General features: G+C 47.1%; 1 protein-coding gene across 1 annotated transcript in view; it reads left to right on the top strand.

The window, feature by feature from the left end:
* LOC120062551 (mitogen-activated protein kinase kinase kinase kinase 4-like) overlaps positions 1–22,302 on the top strand; it is an 88,212-nt gene that overhangs the window by 42,469 nt on the left and 23,441 nt on the right. The window contains exons 14-17 of the mRNA XM_039012607.1: positions 2,211–2,276; positions 6,249–6,449; positions 8,442–8,600; positions 14,737–14,868. Of these exons, the coding sequence (XP_038868535.1) occupies positions 2,211–2,276; positions 6,249–6,449; positions 8,442–8,600; positions 14,737–14,868 (558 nt within the window). The remainder of the gene's footprint in view (positions 1–2,210; positions 2,277–6,248; positions 6,450–8,441; positions 8,601–14,736; positions 14,869–22,302) is intronic.

Below are 22,302 nucleotides of genomic sequence, written 5' to 3'. Positions count from 1 at the left end.
CCACGTGATAGGCAGAAGCCCAAAAAGTATGTACTGATTAGATGGTCTTTTGTACCCAATACCTGAGGAGGATTCTGAATATTTTGATTCGTGTGTAATAACACTGTATTAGTTGTTTCCCTGTAAGTAGTCTGCTACAAGCTGTAAGGTCCTGGAATTCAGACGGCATCGTCATGGGCCAATATGATCTAGATTCTACAGTCTCGGTAGACATTTTAGGTCCATACATAATCTGTGTCTGAAGTCTGAACATTTTAACATGGTTGTGTCTCATAACACATTACATAACACTGTTCAGTGGGACAGGACCCACTTTGTTTAGTCAGTTAACTGCTCTGAAAGATTCCTTGTGACAAGGTCAATGCATTTTTAATCCAGGTGCAAGTTAACATTTTATACATGTTCCTCTACAAAAACTGCTTATATGCATTTGGAATGAAAGGTGTTGACACAGCACTTCCACCTGTTTCAGTTTTCAGCCCATTGGTGATTAAATCCACCAAGCTAGCATTTAAATCCACTGATGGTTGGAAACTCTATGGAAGATCACAGAAAGAAATTGCCTGTGGGACCATCCTGAAAGAAAATAATGAAATGACTCCCCCTTTTTCTGCTGTGTTAACATTTCCCATGATTTGAAGTTGGAGCTAGGCTGAGCGCCATGGCGAGAAGTCAGTGACAATTACAGCATCCTATAGCCAAGGTAGAGGGAACTGTCATGTCGTTCTGAGAACTTTAATTAGTCTGTTTAATTCAAACACTCGGTTAATTAATCTCTCACAGTTCGCTGGCTCTGAATGAGCCACACCTGCCTGACTGCAGAACAGAACAGTAGATGAAATGGCAATAGGTGTGGGTTTATTGCAGGCATCATTAAGGTGTTCAGAGGGATAATTGAGGTGTTCAGAAGGATCATTGAGGTGTTCAGAGGGATCATCGAGGTGTTCAGAGGGATCATTAAGGTGTTCAGAGGGATCATTGAGGTGTTCAGAGGGATCATTAAGGTGTTCAGAGGGATCATCGAGGTGTTCAGAGGGATCATTAAGGTGTTCAGAGGGATCATTGAGGTGTTCAGAGGGATCATCGATGTGTTCAGAGGGATCATCGAGGTGTTCAGAGGGATCATTAAGGTGTTCAGAGGGATCATTGAGGTGTTCAGAGGGATCATTAAGGTGTTTAGAGGGATCATTGAGGTGTTCAGAGGGATCATTGAGGTGTTCAGAGGGATCATTGAGGTGTTCAGAGGGATCATCGAGGTGTTCAGAGGGATCATCGAGGTGTTCAGAGGGATCATTGAGGTGTTCAGCGGGATCATTAAGGTGTTCAGAGGGATCATCGAGGTGTTCAGAAGGATCATTAAGGTGTTCAGAGGGATCATTAAGGTGTGAGGTGGTTTGGAGTCTGTGCACCGCACCATGAGCTGAGCAATAGCCCCTGAATCATGATCCATGCTGTATACATTATGTGTCTCAAATGGTACCCTTTTCCCTGTATTCCCTATTCCCCAAGGGTCTCTGGTCAAAAGTAGTGCATTATATAGGAAATAGGGTACCATTTGGGACTTAGACTATGTGTGTAAGTTGACGGGCTCCATGCATGTGTTTCTCTTGGTGAGTGCAATGCAGAAGGCAGTTCTAATGAGTTTAGGCAGAATCTTGGAAAGTGGCCCGGCTACTAATTTATTCCAGATGGTCAGTAGGGCTGATTGCCTGGCTGTGCTGCTCTCTCTCCTCCTGTCTGCCTGTCTGTGTTGCTCTCTCTCCTCCTGTCTGCCTGTCTGTGCTGCTCTCTCTCCTCCTGTCTGCCTGTCTGTGCTGCTCTCTCTCCTCCTGTCTGCCTGTCTGTGCTGCTCTCTCCTCCTGTCTGCCTGTCTGTGCTGTAGCTTACATGGGCTTCTGCCTCCTCATCCTCATCCTCAGTGTGTACCGTTTAACATGATCTGGAGAAGGTTTTTAACCCATTCTGTGTTAACCCAGGGGGGAAGAACTCCTTGCACACTTTTGATTCTGTCACGCACTCTATCAGGGCCTTTGAGAGTCATGTGGACTGATTTTCATGGTTAAATATTTAAAAGAGGAGGGTTAAGAGCCTTATGCAAGTCAGCTAGACACTGAATATTTTAGTTTTTTTACCAGGATTCAGTCTTTGGATTTCCTAAGTCAGAAACCTTGACGTTATCAAATCTTTTTTTCTCTCTCGTTGAATGTTAGGTGGAGGATCGTGGCAGACGGAGGGTTGATGTCGGAGGAAGGCCTGCAGGTCCTGTAGCTGAACAGGTAATAATTGCTTTCTGATTTTTCTCACTCACCAACATGGAACAGAATGCATCAAACCCTACCAGGAAATTACTTCAGTTTGTATGAAAGACATGGGTGGTTATTGAATTGAAATGTTTTGGCTTGGATGTTGTGCCTTAGTCTAAGGGACATATTATGACTGGTTCTGCATGAAACAGAATGTGAGGACATCGGTGTGTCAGGAGTATTCAATGAGGGAGTGGAGAAAATCGAATGGTGAAAAATTCAATGTTTAGACTATCCTGGCTGATTTCAAGTTCAAGACCTTGTTGCTATCTCAGAGTATATTATGGCTCCAGTTCCACAGCTCCTGTTAAATAATTCCTCTCATGCTATCCCACACTTAGCATGGGGAGCTAAAGGCCACATTCTCTAAAGATCTCTAAGGATGATAGATGCTAGGCTAACTGAAAACACAGTCAACCCTGCGTACTCAAGGGCAACATAAAAGACTATGCACTGTAATATACTGTAGAAGAGAACACATAAGAAAGGCTCTGTTGGACTTTTAATCCGTAAGGAGCCTTGTGCTAAAAGGTGTCATTTGCTTTAAAAGGCAAAGTTGCATCTAAAGGAATTCACAGGAGGAACCCTGTTTTTGGAACATCGGACAAACTGTTTGTTATATGGATGGAAGTGCAACTCCCTACCGTGATGCAAAGAAAAATATGTTTGAAAATCAATGAAAGGGAATGTTTAGGCTCACAACGCAACGTAGGGAGAATTAAACAATGCATTCAAGTTTGTTTGTCCCTTGAGTATGGATTCCAGTCTCCTTGTTGGCTTGAGAAGGCCACTGCTGTGCCTAACAGCCATAAATCTAATAGATTATTTATGTATATCCTCATCGTGATCATTAGTCTTGATCCTTATGATAGAATTCCATGGTTTGTGTTTAGCCTTTAAATAGCGTGTGGTGCTTGGAGAAAAATGCTCTCATCATGTCTGTCAACACGGGTTAAAGAGAGTTTAAATGCCTAATTACATAAAGGGGCTTTTTGTTTCTCATTTAATCTGATTAAGCAAATAAAATGAAAAAGGATGTTGAACTCATCATGAATCATAGATGAAAAACATCCAAGCTTATATGGGATTACAGATGTTGAATTGATTTAACTCAACTTCTCTTTCTCTCTCTTTAGTCTTCATGTCAGTGTGACCTCCTTGTAACCACTTCCAACGAGGAATATACACTGTTAAAAAATAAAGGTTGAAGTTGGAACCAAATAAGGTTCTTCAGAGCGATGCCATGGGGTAACCATTTTAGGTTATCTGAAGAACCTTAAATGGGATGGTTCTTTGAGGAACCATAAAAAAATCCATGTAGAAACCAAAAACAGAAATGTTTTGGCACTCCAGGACCAGAATTGGATAGCCCTGCTGTAGGGTGTTGAGCGTTCTTTGCATATTCCCCAGGGTGCCTGTCGAGTTAATTTTAGAGTTACCAGTACTACCCATGACTGTGTTTACTAGTGACATGGTTGTAGCATTCATTCATTTTCAGTCCTGTGGCCTTCACCAAGTCAGATTTTTAGTGAATATGTTATCATTAAAATTAAATTATTTAAGACAATACAATACATATTTCATGGGGCCTTATTTTGAGAGTTTTACCCTTATACCCTGGCCTGAAACTCATAGTTTACGGGCCACATCAGGCCTGCACGTCACATTATGCTGGCTTGCAAAGTGATGTGTAATTCCTATTGGAATCCATCCAGAGTTAGGATATCCAACATTTGGAATTTGTATTCACCTTCAACTTGTGCTCAGAATGACTGTCAGGGTTAGGAGACTACCTAAAGCATCTTAACTGGATCAACCATTTCAATAACAGGTGCAACACTAGAAATGTTACACTGCAAAATCAACACTAGTCAACACTGGTCAAGTTGCTGTGTGCTATAAAAGGCACACATCAGCAGGTTTCCATACATTTCAATAACCTTTTAGAATTCTGAAGAAGCATAGATGCCACGTCAAGAACCCCCAACTGAGCTCAAATGTTCTTAACTTGGCAAGAGTTTTCCAAGGAACCGTAAGAGCTGAGGAAGAACCTTTTTTTCAGTGTACTGTGGGGAAATGTCTGCTGTGTGTGTGTGTGTGTGTGTGTGTGTGTGTGTGTGTGTGTGTGTGTGTGTGTGTGTGTGTGTGTGTGTGTGTGTGTGTGTGTGTGTGTGTGTGTGTGTGTGTGTGTGTGTGTTTGCCTGTGTGCTTCTTGCGGGTGTGTGTGTGTGCTTGCCTGTGTGCTTCTTGCGGGTGTGTGTGTGTGTGTTTGCCTGTGTGCTTCTTGCGGGTGTGTGTGTGTGTGTGCTTGCCTGTGTGCTTCTTGCGGGTGTGCGTGTGTGTGCTTTAAATGTGTGCTGATCATAATGCCTGGGAGTGCCCCTCCTGAAATAATACCTCCTCCAGTTCTGAAGTCTGGATAGACTTAAGCCTCTCTACAGTATTAGTTTCAATGAGAAGCTGCATGGTCAGGGTCTGCTAGCTGCAGTAGAGGATCCTGCAGGGTCAGCTAGCTGCAGTAGAGGATCCTACAGGGTCAGGGTCTGCTAGCTGCAGTAGAGGATCCTGCAGGGTCAGGGTCTGCTATCTACAGTAGAGGATCCTGCAGGGTCAGGGTCTGCTAGCTGCAGTAGAGGATCCTGCAGGGTCAGGGCCTGCTAGCTACAGTAGAGGATCCTGCAGGACCTGCTAGCTACAGTAGAGGATCCTGCAGGGTCAGGGTCTGCTATCTACAGTAGAGGATCCTGCAGGGTCAGGGTCTGCTAGCTGCAGTAGAGGATCCTGCAGGGTCAGGGTCTGCTATCTACAGTAGAGGATCCTGCAGGGTCAGGGTCTGCTATCTACAGTAGAGGATCCTGCAGGGTCAGGGTCTGCTATCTACAGTAGAGGATCCTGCAGGGTCAGGGCCTGCTAGCTACAGTAGAGGATCCTGCAGGACCTGCTAGCTACAGTAGAGGATCCTGTAGGGTCTGCTAGCTACAGTAGAGGATCCTGTAGGGTCTGCTAGCTACAGTAGAGTCTCCTGTAGGGTCTGCTAGCTACAGTAGAGTCTCCTGCAGGGTCTGCTAGCTACAGTAGAGTCTCCTGCAGGGTCTGCTAGCTACAGTAGAGTCTCCTGCAGGGCTAGGGTTTTATAGATACAGTAGAGTCTCCTGCAGGGTCTGTTAGCTACAGTAGAGGATCCTGCAGGGCCAGGGTTTGCTAGATACAGTAGAGTTTCCTGCAGGGCCAGGGTTTGATAGATACAGTAGAGTTTCCTGCAGGGCCAGGGTTTGATAGATACAGTAGAGTTTCCTGCAGGGCCAGGGTTTGATAGATACAGTAGAGTCTCCTGCAGGGTCTGTTAGCTACAGTAGAGGATCCTGCAGGGCCAGGGATTGCTAGATACAGTAGAGTTTCCTGCAGGGCCAGTGTTTGATAGATACAGTAGAGTTTCCTGCAGGGCCAGGGTTTGATAGATACAGTAGAGTCTCCCGAGGGTCTGCTAGCTACAGTAGAGGCTCCTGGAGAGTCTGATAGCTAATGTAGAGGCTCCCGAAGGGTCTGCTAGCTACAGTAGAGGCTCCTGGAGAGTCTGATAGCTAATGTAGAGGCTCCCGAAGGGTCTGCTAGTTACAGTAGAGTCTCCTGAAGGGTCTGCTAACTACAGTAGAGGCTCCTGGAGGATCTGCTAGCTACATTAGTGTCTCCCGAGGGTCTGCTAGCTACAGTAGAGGCTCCCGGAGGGTCTGCTAGCTACAGTAGAGGCTCCTGGAGGGGCTGCTAGCTACTGTAGTCTCCTGCAGGGGCTGCTAGCTACAGTAGATGCTCCATTGATAGCAGCCGTTTCCAGGCTGTAGCGTTGGCCACATGGCTCTGTTATCTATCTGTTTGGGGGCAGTACTGCAGGCCCGGGATGAGGCTTCAGAACGTCAGTGTCCTATGTTTGTCTCTGTCGTTGTGTAGAGGAGGACCGAGCCTCCACCTCCACAGCCTCATCCTCAGCAGCAGCCCCAGCAGCATCAGGGTAAAAAGTTCCACCGCACGCTGCCCAAAGACCAGACGCAGCTGCTTTCACTTCAGCACGACCACAGGCACAAAAAGAGGAAGCCCCACAAGGCTGCTAGCGCCACGCATAACTGCCCCGCAGATAGCCAGCGCAAAGTGGTAAAGTCCCCTGACCCTCCCCTTTGTCCCACTCCCCCTGTCTCCCTCAGCCCCCCTCCCCGCTACCTCTCTCTGTCCCACTGCCCTGTCTCTCTGTCTGTCCCACTGCACTTTATATCTCCCTGTCTGTCCCACTGCCCTGTCTGTCTCTCTGTCTGTCCCACGGCCCCTGTCTGTCTCTCTGCCTGTCCCACGGTCCCTGTCTGTCTCTTTGTCGGTCTCTTTGTTTGTCTCATTGCCTCTGTCTGTCTCTCTGTCTGTCCCACTGCCCTGTCTGTCTCTCTGTCTGTCCCACTGCCCTGTCTGTCTCTGTCTGTCCCACTTCCATGTCTGTTCCCTGTCTGCCCACCTTCCTGTCTGTCTCTCTGTCTGTCCCACTACCCCGGTCTATCTCTATGTCTCTCCCACTGCACCTGTCTGTCTTTCTGTCTGTCCCACTGCCCCTGTCTGTCTCTGTCTGTCCCACTGCCCTGTCTGTCTCTCTCTGTCTGTCCCACTGCCCTCGTCTGTCTCTTTGTCTGTCCCACTTCCCTGTCTGTCTCTCTGCCTGTCCCACGGCTCCTGTCTGTCTCTTTGTTTGTCTCACTGCCTCTGTCTCTGTCTGTCCCACTGCCCTGTATGTCTCTCTGTCTGACCCACTGCCATGTCTGTCTCTCTATCTGTCCCACCTTCCTGTTTGTCTCTCTGTCTGTCCCACTGACATGTCTGTTTCTCTGTCTGTCCCACTGACATGTCTGTTTCTCTGTCTATCTCACTGCCCTGTCTGTCTCTCTGTCTGTCCCACTATCCTGTCTCTCTGTCTATCTCACTGCCCTCTGTTTCTATGTCAGTCCCACTGCCCTGTCTGTCTCTGTGTCTGTCCCACTGCCATGTCTGTGTCTATGTCTGTCCCACTGCCCTGTCTGTCTCTCTGTCTGTCCCACTATCCTGTCTGTCTCTCTGTCTATCTCACTGCCCTGTCTGTTTCTATGTCTGTCCCACTGCCGTGTCTGTCTCTCTGTCTGTCCCACTGCCATGTCTGTGTCTATGTCTGTCCCACTGCCCTGTCTGTCTCTCTGTCTGTCCCACTTCCCTGTCTGTCTCTCTGTCCAGCATTGTGTTTGTTTTGGTGGTCATTCATGTCTGATATCCAAGTGTCTCCGTTTTGGGTTATTAGTGATATTTGATTTTCCAGTATGCTGTAATACTGTCTGACTCCAGTGTCCAGGTGTCAGGTTCTGACTGCTCTTCCATGTTGCTCAGATGGAGATGGACAGGGTGAAGGTTTCTGACTGCTCTTTCATGTTGCTCAGATGGAGATGGACAGGGTGAAGGTTTCTGACTGCTCTTCCATGTTGCTCAGATGGAGATGGACAGGGTGAAGGTTTCTGACAGCTCTTCCATGTTGCTCAGATGGAGATGGACAGGGTGAAGGTTTCTGACTGCTCTTCCATGTTGCTCAGATGGAGATGGACAGGGTGAAGGTTTCTTACTGCTCTTCCATGTTGCTCAGATGGAGATGGACAGGGTGAAGGTTTCTGACTGCTCTTTCATGTTGCTCAGATGGAGATGGACAGGGTGAAGGTTTCTGACAGCTCTTCCATGTTGCTCAGATGGAGATGGACAGGGTGAAGGTTTCTGACTGCTCTTTCATGTTGCTCAGATGGAGATGGACAGGGTGAAGGTTTCTGACAGCTCTTCCATGTTGCTCAGATGGAGATGGACAGGGTGAAGGTTTCTGACAGGTCTTCCATGTTGCTCAGATGGAGATGGACAGTGTGTAGGTTTCTGACTGCTCTTTCATGTTGCTCAGATGGAGATGGACAGCGGGAATGATTCTGACAGCTCTTCCATGTTGATCAGATGGAGATGGACAGGGTGAAGGTTTCTGACAGCTCTTCCATGTTGCTCAGATGGAGATGGACAGGGTGAAGGTTTCTGACTGCTCTTCCATGTTGCTCAGATGGAGATGGACAGGGTGAAGGTTTCTGACTGCTCTTTCATGTTGCTCAGATGGAGATGGACAGGGTGAAGGTTTCTGACAGCTGTCAGGCCAACCTGAACAGAGTGCTGACTGGGATGCCCCTCCCCCTGCGTGTCCATACCAGACTGAGCTCTGGGAGCAGCTCCAGCCCCTGTACCCCTGCCACGCAGAGGGCTGCCATACAACAGGTAACGTAGCCCCACCCCCCTGCCGAAACCAGGGTACCCTAACTCCACCAATCAATCAAATCAATCAATATCTTTATTTGCCCCAGTTTGGAAAATCATTATGTAGCTACAGTAGGCATATACAAAATGGACTTACAGTGTACATTACATACATACTTACAACATTAACACAGTTATTTTAAAGAAGCTGCCAAACATATTCAAAGTAAAGGGTTAGCACACAATTCCGAGAATAGGCATTGCCTCTCTTTATCAGTCACTGTGAATTTAAGATGACAAATCTCTGTAAATGTCATTCTGTTTCTGTTTATTATGAAGTTACAAGACCTCTTGCAAGACCCTATTGAACAATCAAATGTGTGTCATGGCTTTCAAAATATATTTTGATCATTGCAACATATTTTGTACTCTCCTACAGTTTGTGTCAGCTGTTCTGTTGGGAAGGTACAGATGTAGGATCTTAATTTTACCTATATTGTCACAGCACAAATAATCCTGCAGTAACAGGATTTGAACATTCAGTTCAGCTGGCAAAAAAGTATGCTACATGAAAAGTGCAATACTGTTAAAGTTGCGGTATGCAGAAATCACTCCACATTTTCCTGGTTGCTAAAATTATAATAGTTTGCCTAATTTTAGTTTATGTGACAAAATAAGTTAGTATAGTACAGAGAATCATTGTACCATCTAAACCGCTGTGAAAAATACACATGGCATGGCAAGGTATGTGGACACCCTTTCAAATTAGTGGATTCGGCTATTTCAGCCACACCCGTTGCTGAAGCTCAGTGACATTGTAATAGGATTCCACCTTTCCAACAAGTCAGTTTGTCAAATTTCTGCCCTGCTAGAGCTGCCCCGGTCAACTGTAAGTGTGGTTATTTTGAAGTGGAAATGTCTGGGAGCAACAATGGCTCAGCCGCGAAGTGGTAGGCCACACAATCTCACAGAACAGGACCTCCGAGTACTGAAGCACGTAGCGCGTAAAAATCATCTGTCCTCGGTTGCAAAACCCACTACCGAGTTCCAAACTGCCCCTGGAAGCAACATCAGCACAAGAACTGTTCGTTGGGAGCTTCATGAAATGGGTTTCCATGGCCGAGCAGTCACACACAAGTGTAACCGATGTGAAATGGCTAGCTAGGTAGCGGTGGTGTGCACTAGCAGCCTTTCAGTCGGTGACGTCACTTGCTCTGAAACCTTGAAGTAGTGGTTCCCCTTGCAGAGGCTTTTGTGGAGCGGTGGGTAACGATGCTTCGTGGGTGTCAGTTGTTGATGTGTGCAGAGGGTCCCTGGTTCACGCGAGGGGACGGACTAAAGTTAAACTGTTACATTGGTGCCGTGACCCGGATCACTGGTTGCTGCTGAAAAGGAGGAGGTCGAAAGGGGGGTGAATGTAACCGATGTGAAATGGCTAGCTAGGTAGCGGTGGTGCGCGCTAGCAGCCTTTCAGTCGGTGACGTCACTTGCTCTGAAACCTTTAAGTAGCGGAAAAGGAGGAGGTCGAAAGGGGGGTGTAAACTTCTTGTCGTCTTCATGCACCTCCACATTGTAGTAGCCTGAGGTCAAATCCATTGTAGAGAAGAAGGCATTGCCACCCAGGGCCGCCAGAGCATCAGCTTGGTGAGGTAGAGGGTGAGCATCCTTTACGTTGCGAGCATTGAGCCATCGGAAGTCTGTACACAGTCTCAGATCGCCAGACTTCTTCCAGACCAGCACGAGCGGGGAGGCATACTCACTGCTGGATTTCCTGATTATCTCTCGCTCTTCCATCTCATCCAAGGCCTGCCTGAGCTTGTCATAATGGTTAGGGGAGAGCCTACAGTAAGGTAGCCTAAAAGGCTTAGTGTCACTGAGTCTGATGCGATGGACATATCCAGTAGCCTTCCCGCAATCTAGTTTGTTCCGGGAGAAGATACACTCGTAGCGGGCTATTAGCTGAACTAGCTGGGCCTTACACTGTTGCGACAACTGAGTGGACTCAATGTCAATGTCACCTAGCCCTAACTCGTGCAACACCTCACTTGTCACTCTGTGCGGTTTTACGGCACGGTGGTGGTAGCGGTGGTGCGCGCTAGCAGCCTTTCAGTCGGTGACGTCACTTGCTCTGAAACATTGAAGTAGTGGTTCCCCTTGCTCTGCAAGGGCCGCGGCTTTTGTGGAGCGATGGGTAACGATGCTTCGTGGGTGACTGTTGTTGATATGTGCAGAGGGTCCCTGGTTCGAGCCCGGGTATGGGCGAGGGGACGGACGTAAAGTTAAACTGTTACATTGATACTGTTGACCCGAATCACTGGTTGCTGGGGAAAAGGAGGAGGTCGAAAGGGGGGTGAATGTAACCGATGTGAAATGGCTAGCTAGGTAGCGGTGGTGCGCGCTAGCAGCCTTTCAGTCGGTGACATCACTTGCTCTGAAACCTTGAAGTAGTGGTTCCCCTTGGGCCGCGGCTTTTGTGGAGCGATGGGTAACGATGCCTCGTGGGTGACTGTTGTTGATGTGTGCAGAGGGTCCCTGGTTCGCGCCCGGGTCGGGGCGAGGGGACGGACGTAAAGTTTAACTGTTACATTGATGCTGTTGACCCGGATCACTGGTTGCTGCGGAAAAGGAGGAGGTCGAAAGGGGGGTGAATGTAACCGATGTGAAATGGCTAGCTAGGTAGCGGTGGTGCGCGCTAGCAGCCTTTCAGTCGGTGACGTCACTTACTCTGAAACCTTGAAGTAGTGGTTCCCCTTGCTCTGCAAGGGCCGCGGCTTTTGTGGAGCGATGGGTAACGATGCTTCGTGGGTGACTGTTGTTGATGTGTGCAGAGGGTCCCTGGTTCGTGCCCGGGACGGGGCGAGGGGACGGACGTAAAGTTAAACTGTTACATTGATGCTGTTGACCCGGATCACTGGTTGCTGCGGAAAAGGAGGAGGTCGAAAGGGGGGTGAATGCAACCGATGTGAAATGGCTAGCTAGGTAGCGGTGGTGCGCGCTAGCAGCCTTTCAGTCGGTGACGTCACTTGCTCTGAAACCTTGAAGTAGTGGTTCCCCTTGCTCTGCAAGGGCCACGGCTTTTGTGGAGCGATGGGTAACGATGCTTCGTGGGTGTCAGTTGTTGATGTGTGCAGAGGGTCCCTGGTTCGCGCCCGGGTCGGGGCGAGGGGACGGACTAAAGTTAAACTGTTACACAAGCCTAAGATCACCATGCGCAATGCCAAGCGCCGCCATTGGATTCTGGAGCAGTGGAAACGCATTCTCTGGAGTCATTTTTTTAAACTTTGAAGTGAAGAATCTCAATTACAGTTTTGATATTATTATTTGTTTTGGTTCTGCCCAGTTGTAAATAAAAAAAAATACACATGTGAACACCAAAAGTATTTTTCAAATTCAACTTATTTAACAAGAAATAGTGAATCGTGCAAGGGTGCCAATATACAGTGCATTCAGAAAGTATTCAAACCCCTTCACTTTTCCCACATTTTGTTAGGTTACATCCTTATTCTAAAATGGATTTAAAAAATCCTCATCAATCTTCACATAATACCCCATAATGACAAAGCGAAAACTGTTTTTTATAAATGTTTTCACATTTTTTACAAATAAAAAATAGAATACCTTATTTACATAAGTATTCAGACCCAGCCATGAGGTCAAAAGAATTGTCCATAGAACTCCGAGACAGGATTGTGTCGAGACGCAGATCTGGGGAAGGGTACCAAAACATTTCTGCAGCCTTGAAGTTCCCCAAGAACACAGTGGCCTCCATCATTCTTAAATGGAAGAAGTTTGGAACCACCAAGACTCTTTCTAGAGCTGGCCACCCGGCCAAACTGAACAATTGGGTGAAAAGAGCCTTGGTCAGGGAGGTGACCAAGAACCCATTGGTCACTCTGATTGAGCTCTAGAGTTCCTCTGTGGAGATGGCAGAACCTTCCAGAAGGACAACCATCTCTGCAGCACTCCACCAATCAGGCCTTTATGGTAGAGTGGCCAGACGGAAGCTACTTCTCAGTAAAAGGCACATGACAGACCGCTTGGGAGTTTGACAAAAGGCACCTAAAGGACCCTCAGACCATGAGAAACAATATTCTCTGGTATGATGAAACCAAGATTGAACACTGTGGCCTGAATGCCAAGTGACACGTCCGGAGCAAACCAGGCACCGCTCATCACCTGGCCAATACCATCCCTACGGTGAAGCATGGTGGTGGCAGCATCATGGTGTAGGGATATTTTTCCGTGGCAGGGACTGGGAGACAAGTCAGGATCGAGGGGAACGATGAACGGATCAAAGTACAGAGAGATGCTTGATGAAAACCTGCTCCAGACAGCTCAGACTGTGGCAAAGGTTCACCTTCCAACAGGACAACGACCCTAAGCACACAGCCAAGACAACGCAGAAGTGGCTTCAGAACAAGTCTGTGAATGTCTTTGAGTGGCCCAGCCAGAGCCCGGATTTGAACCCGATCTAACATCTCTGGAGAGACCTGAAAATAGCTGTGCAGTGACGCTCCCCATCCAACCTGACAGAGCTTGAGAGGATCTGCAGAGAAGAATGGGAGAAACTCCCCAAATGCAGGTGTGCCAAGCTTGTAGCGTCATGCCCAAGAAGACTCAGTTTTGTAGTCGCTGCCAAAGGTGCTTCAACAAAGTACTGAATAAAGGGTCTGAATACTTTTGTAAATGTGACATTTCAGCTTTTTATTTTTAATAAATTAGCAAACATTTCTAAACCTGTTTTTGCTTTGTCATTATAGGGTATTGTGTGTAGATTGATAAGTGGGATTTTTCTTTTTTTCCGAATGCACTGTATTTGACCACGTCTGTATAAATATTCTATGTGCCATCCCAGGCGTGTGCTCAGTGGTTGATTACATTGTTTTCCTTCCTTATACATTACCCAGAACCCTATAACCAAATATTTTCATAACTAACCCAAGATAGACCAGAGCCTTGTCATTTCCAATGGGAGCAAATCTGTAACGGTGGTTCTCCTCCTCTTCAACCGAAGAGGAGGAGTAGTGATTGAACCAAGGCGCAGCGGGTTGTGAACACATAATTTATTTAAAGACAAGACGAAAAAACACGAACTTCACTATAACTAACAAAACAACAAACGGAGTAGACAGACCTGGACGACGAACTTACATTAAACACGAAGAACGCACGAACAGGGAAAATAGACTACACAAAATGACGATGTACAAAACCAAACCGAACAGTCCTGTATGGTGCGACAAACACTGACACAGGAGAAAACCACCCACAACGAACACTGTGAAACAACCTACCTAAATATGACTCTCAATTAGAGGAACGCCAAACACCTGCCTCTAATTGAGAGCCATACCAGGCAACCCTTAAACCAACATAGAAACAGACAACATAGAATGCCCACCCAAACTCACGTCCTGACCAACTAACACATACAACAAACTAACAGAAATAGGTCAGGAACGTGACAAAATCATAGTGGGCAGAGCCAAGCACGAGCTAGTGAGATCCTACTGGCGCGTTCTAGCATTTATTTGCATATTTTGGTTAAGGAACACCTACTCTGTGAAGTGCGCATGTGCTATAATTCAATTCGCCTTTGTACTCCTTCTAAATTGAATTTTTCTTAACTGGCAAAGGGTAAAATCTACAAAACGCATTCCACTCTGTTTGTTACAGATTCTAGTTTTGGAAACAGTAAACTGTATGGAGATCAAATGTTTCATCGATGAGAAAATTAGCAGAATGTCGGCCAAAATCCATCTCACTCCATCTTCTCCCACTGCTGTCCACTGGGCTTCCTTTCCTCACCATATTTAGTAGTGAGTGGAAACGCCAACTGAATGCTTCACATTTATACATCTAGTTAAATATCTGACTCATTGTTCTATCTGTGCAACAACTACTGCTACTACTTCCTCATTCATATTCCCCATCTTGTCTGCAGTACCTACAGTACTCAGAGGCTCTCCCAAATAGTACCTTATTACCTTTATATTAAACTTTTAACCAGGGCCCATATGATTGCATGTAATGCATGATGCAGGGAATACGGTGGCACTTGGGAGGTGACCAATGTGTCACTAAATAAAGTTACTTAACCCAGAGCTGTACGTATCCAAAAATAAATGGCCTGAACTAAACTAAGTCTCCATTTCAGAATGCCAATCTTGGCTCCAGTCGAGACGCCCCTCACAGCAGCTCTATGTCTGACATGGCCACCACTCCCATGTCTCCTACGTTTGATGATGTCTTCTGGAACTTCCCAAGCTCTGTGGAGCACCCACCAAAGGTTGGTCAGTTACAACATCAGTTGTAACTAAAGGTTATTGTCTGTCTATCTGTCTGTCTTCCGGTTGTGTGCATGTACAGCACTATATCTGTGAGGTATATGGTCTGTCTGTCTGTCTGTCTGTCTGTCTGTCTGTCTGTCTGTCTGTCTGTCTGTCTGTCTGTCTGTCTGTCTGTCTGTCTGTCTGTCTGTCTGTCTGTCTGTCTGTCTGTCTGTCTGTCTGTCAGTTGTGTGTATACAGTATCATACAGTGTTCTGTATGTGTGGTGTATATTTGGATCTGAGTGGTGTGTGTTTGTATTTGTGTGGTGTGTGTGTGTGTGTGGGGTGGGGAGGGGAGGGTATGTGTGTGTGTGTGTTATTGATGCGCGGGTCAGCTGTTTGTTCACCTGCACTCAGTGTTGTGTATTCATGGATGCCAAGGCAAGCCAGGCTTCCCCAAATATGATAAAATAATGTATCTTTCGTCTCTCTTTGTTTTCATAATTTTCTGTCAATTCGCAAGTGGCTGAATCTCACGAGAGAAATCATTGGAGCGAGGGAAACAGCTCCCATCTGTCTCAGTATTTGTAGTCCATGTATCTGATGGTGTTAGGACCAAAAGAGTATAACATGTTGCTGCCGTAGCATTTGATTGATTGATGCCAGCAAGCATTTGGCCTACTTTGATTTAAAAAAAATACATAAAAGAATTAGCCCATCAGCGTTGAGCTGAGCTGAGCTCAACTGTAGGTTGTCCAGGTGCATCAAAACGTTCCCCAAGAGAGGCAAGTTTGGATTTTGCTTCACACCATGTTCTGCAGTAGCTAGCTTGCTAAATCGGCTCTTTCCTAAGCAGTGGATGGAAATGGGGATTTGGACATGTGGTTTTGATTTAATTCTCTGTACAGACCAATGATTATGACAGCAATTCTGATCTAACCATAAATGAATATGTTGTGGCACTGGCCTGAGACGATTGATGTTCAATGTAGCCTAGATGTAGCCTAGTACATTCACATTAACTAGCTAGCTAACTTAGCTGGTTCGTTGTTGCTCATGCGAGGAAGTTAGGCTAGCAAGCAAGCATAGGTAGCCTACGACAACAAAACTAAAAGTGTACTGTATGACAAAGCCATAGACTGTTCTTGCCAACATGAAAGAGAGGAGGATGGCATTGGCATTCAACTAGTTTACAAGTAGGGTGAGTCAACATTTTTTGTTTTACTTGCACACACACACACACACACTAATCAGTCCCATGGACAGCCACATTACATTTCGCAACAGTGATTGCACTAAATAGTTTTTGGTATCTTTAAATTTGTTTTCAGTGTATTAAACTGAGCATATATGTAACGGCTGTCGTCCTCCTCATCTGAGGAGGAGAAGTTTGAAGGATCGGAGGACCAAGGTGCAGCGTGGTACGTGTCCATAACGTTTATTTTAAAACATAAACTGAACACTATGAAATACAAAACAATAAATGTGAACATGAACGAAACCGAAACAGTACCGTGTGGCAACAAACACTCACACGGAAACAAACACCCACAAACCAAAAGTGAAACCCAGGCTACCTAAGTATGATTCTCAATCAGGGACAACGATTGACAGCTGCCTCTGAATAAGAACCATACCAGGCCGAACTCAAAACCCCAACATAGAAAAACACACATAGACTGCCCACCCCAACTCACGCCCTGACCATACTAAATAAAGACAAAAATAAAGGAAATAAAGGTCAGAACGTGACAGTACCCCCCCCCAAGGTGCGGACTCCGGCCGCAAAACCTGAACCTATAGGGGAGGGTCTGGGTGGGCACCTGTCCGCGGTGGCGGCTCTGGCGCGGGACGTGGACCCCACTCCACCATAGTCATTACCCACTTCAGTAACGTCTTCAGAGCAGCGACCCTCGCCGCAGATCCCGGACTGGGAACCCCAATAAAGAGCCCCACTAGACTGAGGGGCGCCTCCGGACTGAGGGGCGCCTCCGGACTGAGGGGCGCCTCCGGACTGAGGGGCAGCTCCGGACTGAGGGGCAGCTCCAGACTGAGGGGCAACTCAGGACTGAGGGGCAGCTCAGGACTGAGGGGCAGCTCAGGACTGAGGGTTAGCTCAGGACTGAGGGGTAGCTCAGGACTGAGGGGTAGCTCCGGACTGAGGGGCAGCTCCGGACTGAGGGGCAGCTCCGGACTGAGGGGCAGCTCCGGACTGGAGGGCAGCTCCGGACTGAAAGACAGCTCAGGACTGAGGGGTAGCTCAGGACTGAAGGGCAGCTCCGGACTGACGGTCGGCTCCGGACTGACGGGCGGCTCTGGCAGCTCCTGATTGGCGGGCGGCTCTGGCAGCTCCTGACTGGCGGGCGGCTCTGGCGGCTCCTGACTGGCGGGCGGCTCTGGCGGCTCCTGACTGGCGGGCGGCTCTGGTGGCTCCTGACTGGCGGGCGGCTCTGGCGGCTCCTGACTGACGGACGGCTCTAGCGGCTCCTGACTGACGGGCGGCTCTAGCGGCTCTAGCGGCTCAGGACAGACGGGCTGCTCTGACGGCTCTGGACAGACGGGTGGCTCAGACGGCGCTGGACAGACGGGCAGCTCAGGCGGCGCTGGACAGACGGGCAGCTCAGGCGGCGCTGGACAGACGGGCAGCTCAGGCGGCGCTGGACAGACGGGCGGCTCAGGCCTGCCGAGGCGCACTGTAGGCCTAGTGCGTGGTGCCGGAACAGGTGGTACCGGGCAGGGAACACGCACCTCAGGGCGAGTGCGGGGAGCAGGAACAGGGCGTACAGGGCTCTGGAGACGCACAGGAAGCCTGGTGCGTGGTGTTGGCACTGGTGGTACTGGGCTGGGGATACGCACCTCAGGGCGAGTGCAGGGTGCTGGAACTGGAGCCCTGGTACGTGGTGCCGGCACCGGAGGGCTGGTGTGAGGAGGTGGCACCGGATAGACCGGACCGTGAAGGCGCACAGGAGGTCTCGAGCACCGAGCCTGCCCAACCTTACCTGGTTGAATGCTCCCCGTAGCCAGGCCAGTGCGGCGAGGTGGAATAGCCCGCACTGGGCTGTGCTGGCGAACCGGGGACACCATGCGTAAGGCTGGTGCCATGTACACCGGCCCGAGGAGACGCACTGGAGACCAGATGCGCTGAGCCGGCTTCATGGCACCTGGCTCGATGCCCACTCTAGCCCGGCCGATACGAGGAGCTGGAATGTACCGCACCGGGCTATGCACACGCACCGGGGACACCGTGCGCTCCACCGCATAACACGGTGCCTGCCCGGTACGATGCCCTCTCTCTCCACGGTAAGCACGGGAAGTTGGCGCAGGTCTCCTACCTGAACTCGCCACACTCCCCGTGTGCCCCCTCCAATACATTTTTGGGGCTGCCTCTCGGGCTTCCAGCCGCGCTGCCGAGCTAGCTCCTCATAATGCCGCCTCTCGGCTTTCGCTGCCTCCAGCTCTGCCTTGGGGCAACGATATTCACCCGGCTGTTCCCATGGTCCCTTGCCGTCTAATATTTCCTCCCAAGTTCATTTCTCCAGATATCGCTGCCGCTCCTGTTGCTGCTGCCTGTTACCACGCTGCTTGGTCCGGTTTTGGTGGGTGTTTCTGTAACGGCTGTCGTCCTCCTCATCTGTTCATCAGTTTTTGGTATCTTTAAATTTGTTTTCAGTGTATTAAACTGAGCATATATGTAACGGCTGTCGTCCTCCTCATCTGAGGAGGAGAAGTTTGAAGGATCGGAGGACCAAGGTGCAGCGTGGTACGTGTCCATAACGTTTATTTTAAAACATAAACTGAACACTATGAAATACAAAACAATAAATGTGAACATGAACGAAACCGAAACAGTACCGTGTGGCAACAAACACTCACACGGAAACAAACACCCACAAACCAAAAGTGAAACCCAGGCTACCTAAGTATGATTCTCAATCAGGGACAACGATTGACAGCTGCCTCTGAATACAAAATACATTTCACCAAAATCAAGGTTTCATAATTATTGTCACTCCTCATTTAGTACTTAGTGCAGCCACCTCTGGCAAGGATAACTGCATGGTATTTTCCTGTAATGTTTGACAAGGTTAAGGAACACATTTGTAGGGATTTTGGACCATTCCTCTATGCAGATCCTTTCAAGATCCTTCACATTCTTGGGTTTGCGCTTATCAACTGCCCTCTTCAACTCAGCCCACAGGTTTTTGATTGGATTGAGGTCCGGCGACTGAGATGGCCATGGCAGAACATTGATTTTGTTGTCACAGAAACATTTCTGTGTGGATCTTGAGGTATGTTTTGGGTCATTGTCTTGTTGGAAAGTCCACATACGGCCAAGTCCCAGCCTTCTGGCAGAGGCAACCAGATTGTCAGCCAAAATTACCTGATACTTGGTGGAATTCATTATGCCATCAATCTTAACCAGTGCCTCTGGACCTCTGGAATTAAAACAGCCACAAAACATCACTGACCCACCACCATATTTCACCGTGGGTATGAGGTGCCTCTCCTTGTATGCATCTCTGTTTCGACGCCAAACATGCCGATGCTGTATCTGACCAAAACGTTCAATTTTGGTCTCATCTGACCAGAGCACCTTCTTCCAATCATAATTTAAATTACGTTTGGCAAACTCCAAGCGCTTGTGTCTGTGTTTTGTTGTCATTAAGGGCTTTCTTCTGGCAACCCTTCCAAAGAGCCTGTGGTTGTGGAGGTGGCGTCTGATGGTGCTTTTTTAAACCTGGCGACCCCAAGACGCCACCAAGGCCTGCAATTCTTTCACAGTGATTCTTGGGGGTTTTGTTGCTTCTCTCACAACCCTCCTCCCTATCCTGGGGGGCAAAATACATTTACGTCATCTACCCGTGAGGTTTTCAACTGTTCCATATCTTTTTAATTTTTTAATTTTAATTTTTTTAATTTTGGTAGATGTTATTTACAATAATATTTAAGGGTGCCATTAATTGTGAAACGTTGATTTGGAGGACAATGATTTTTAATTAAATCAATAAATGATTTTGGTGGGTTCCATTGAAACATTACAAAGTACAGTATTTTTCACGTTGGTATTTTTAGTTTATCTCTATAATTGTATTGTTTATATTTTTTAAGTATTTTTTGTGCATTGCCAGTCAGGGGTGCCAGTAATTTTGGAGCCCACTGTATATATTTGACTGTGACCTGCTGACTGAGAGGCAGTGATTGGCTGAGTCACGTGAGCGAGAGGAGCGATAGCAGCAAGTGCACACGTTGTGACAACTTATTACCAGTTGTAGGTAGGCTATTTAGATTGTCATCATGGAGACACCTATTTCCAAACCTTATTCCTTCAAACATATTAATACACTAGAACTGATACAAATCAAGAAATAATGCAGACAAAGCAGTAGAAAACGACTTTGGGCGCACTAGAGCGCAATACATAAATCCGCTCGGAGGTCGTTTAACCTGCGTTCTAATGTTGACTGCTTAAAGGAAACGGTATCAAGCAGGGTGGTTTATGCATGCTCAGTTCTTGGGCCTCTGGGGCTGCCCGGGTGGAAATGGTAAATGGAAGTTATGGAACTTACTCACGTGATTCTTTTTATGGGGGAAAGTCCTCAATGAAACTGACATTAGGCTAATTGTGGAGAATTATACATTTGCCTCTGTTGGCCATCAAGTAGCCTATTAATGTATATGTGTTGATAAAACGTTTACTGGAGACAGGAGAACAAGTGGAGACATAGGACGAGGTGGATAATTGTATAATAAGGCAGGTTTATTCAAGTGTAAAAATATTAGGCAAAGCGTGCAGCACGGCTCCTTCTGTCTGATTCGTATGGAATCGTCAGGAAAAGAGAACGCTCTAAACAGTACATTCAGATTATATAGGCAACTAGCAAAGTAGGTTGATCTTGTCGTCTGGCCTTCCGATTGGTCGATCTGGGTCGTGGGTTGTCCTGTCCGGGCCTGATGTCGACATTCCATTGGCTCTTCCCACAGTCCTTTGTCTTGTGCTCCAACCTTGAGTTGTGTGTGTCTGTGATTGTCATGGGGGAGGGGAGTTGTGTGTGTCGGTGGTTGTCGTCTAATGAGACCAGCATATGTCCAAGAGGAAAGAGGGGGTGTGTGCATGTTGTGTCAACTATAGCTAATGTTGAGAAGTTGTTAAAACAAGTTACCAATATCTAATACAATTTCTTACATATGCCATTGTAGGCTACCATTTGATAGAATCAATATGTGTAAATGACGATATCACTGGAGTCATAGCAAATCAATTTATGCCACAATTTGCAGCCTTGTGTTATTATGCAATTATTAATGGACATGTTTAGTTAATTAAATCGGAAGATATCAATGTTCTATCGCAATTGCAGATCAGTTGTTACAACACATTAGATTGATGGTAACAGTAGTCAGAACTTAATTTTTTATAAACACTTGCTGTTGTTGACAAGAATATTCAGTTCCTATACGTATTATTAATCTTTAACAAAATATAAATGTTTACTGTTATAATTACGTTGGTAGCCAGTTTATAATAGCAAATCAAATTTGATTTGTCACATACACATGGTTTGTGTATGTTAATGCAAAGCGAAATGCTTGCGCTTCTAGTTCCGACAGTGCAGTAATATCTAACAAGTAATCAGACAATTCCCCAACAACTACCTAATACACACAAATCTAAAGGGGTGAATGAGAATATGTACATATAAGTATATGGATGAGCGATGGCCGAGCGGCATAGGCAAGGTGCAATAGATGGTATAAAATACAGTATATACATGTGATATGAATGATGTAAGATATGTAAACATTATTAAAGTGGCATTATTTAGAGTGCATTGTATAAAGTAACTAGTGATCCATTTATTAAAGTGGCCAGTGATTGAGTCTCAATGTAGGCAGCAGCCTCTCTGAGTTAGTGATTGCTGTTTAGCAGGCCTTGAGATAGAAGATGTTTTTCAGTCTCTCGGTCCCAGCTTTGATGCACCTGTACTGACCTCGCCTTCTGGATGATAGCGGGGTGAACAGGCCGTGGCTCGGGTGGTTGATGTCCTTGATGATCTTTTTGGCCTTCCTATGACATCGAGTGCTGTAGGTGTCATGGAGGGCAGGTAGTTTGCACCCGGTGATGCGTTGTGCAGACCACACAACCCCTTGGAGAGCCTTGCGGTTGGGGGCAGTGCAGTTGCCGTACCAGGCTGTGATACAGCCCGACAGGATGCTCTCGATTGTGCATCTGTAGAAGTTGTATCCAGGCAGTCCGCATTGCGTAGTGCTTAAGAACAACCCTTAGTTGTGGTATATTGGCCATATACCACACCCCCTCGTGCCTTATTGCTTAATCATAGCAGTCAAACGAGTTAAATCGACATCCATTGATGGAAAATTATCTGGCAAGTTTAATAAGGCCAAATTTCTTTTCTCTAACCCGAAAAAATAGAAAATACGCAGTACAGTCGG

Source organism: Salvelinus namaycush, chromosome 17, assembly GCF_016432855.1.
Source record: "Salvelinus namaycush isolate Seneca chromosome 17, SaNama_1.0, whole genome shotgun sequence".
Taxonomy (NCBI): domain Eukaryota; kingdom Metazoa; phylum Chordata; class Actinopteri; order Salmoniformes; family Salmonidae; genus Salvelinus; species Salvelinus namaycush.
This window is presented reverse-complemented; position numbering and strand designations above follow the sequence as displayed.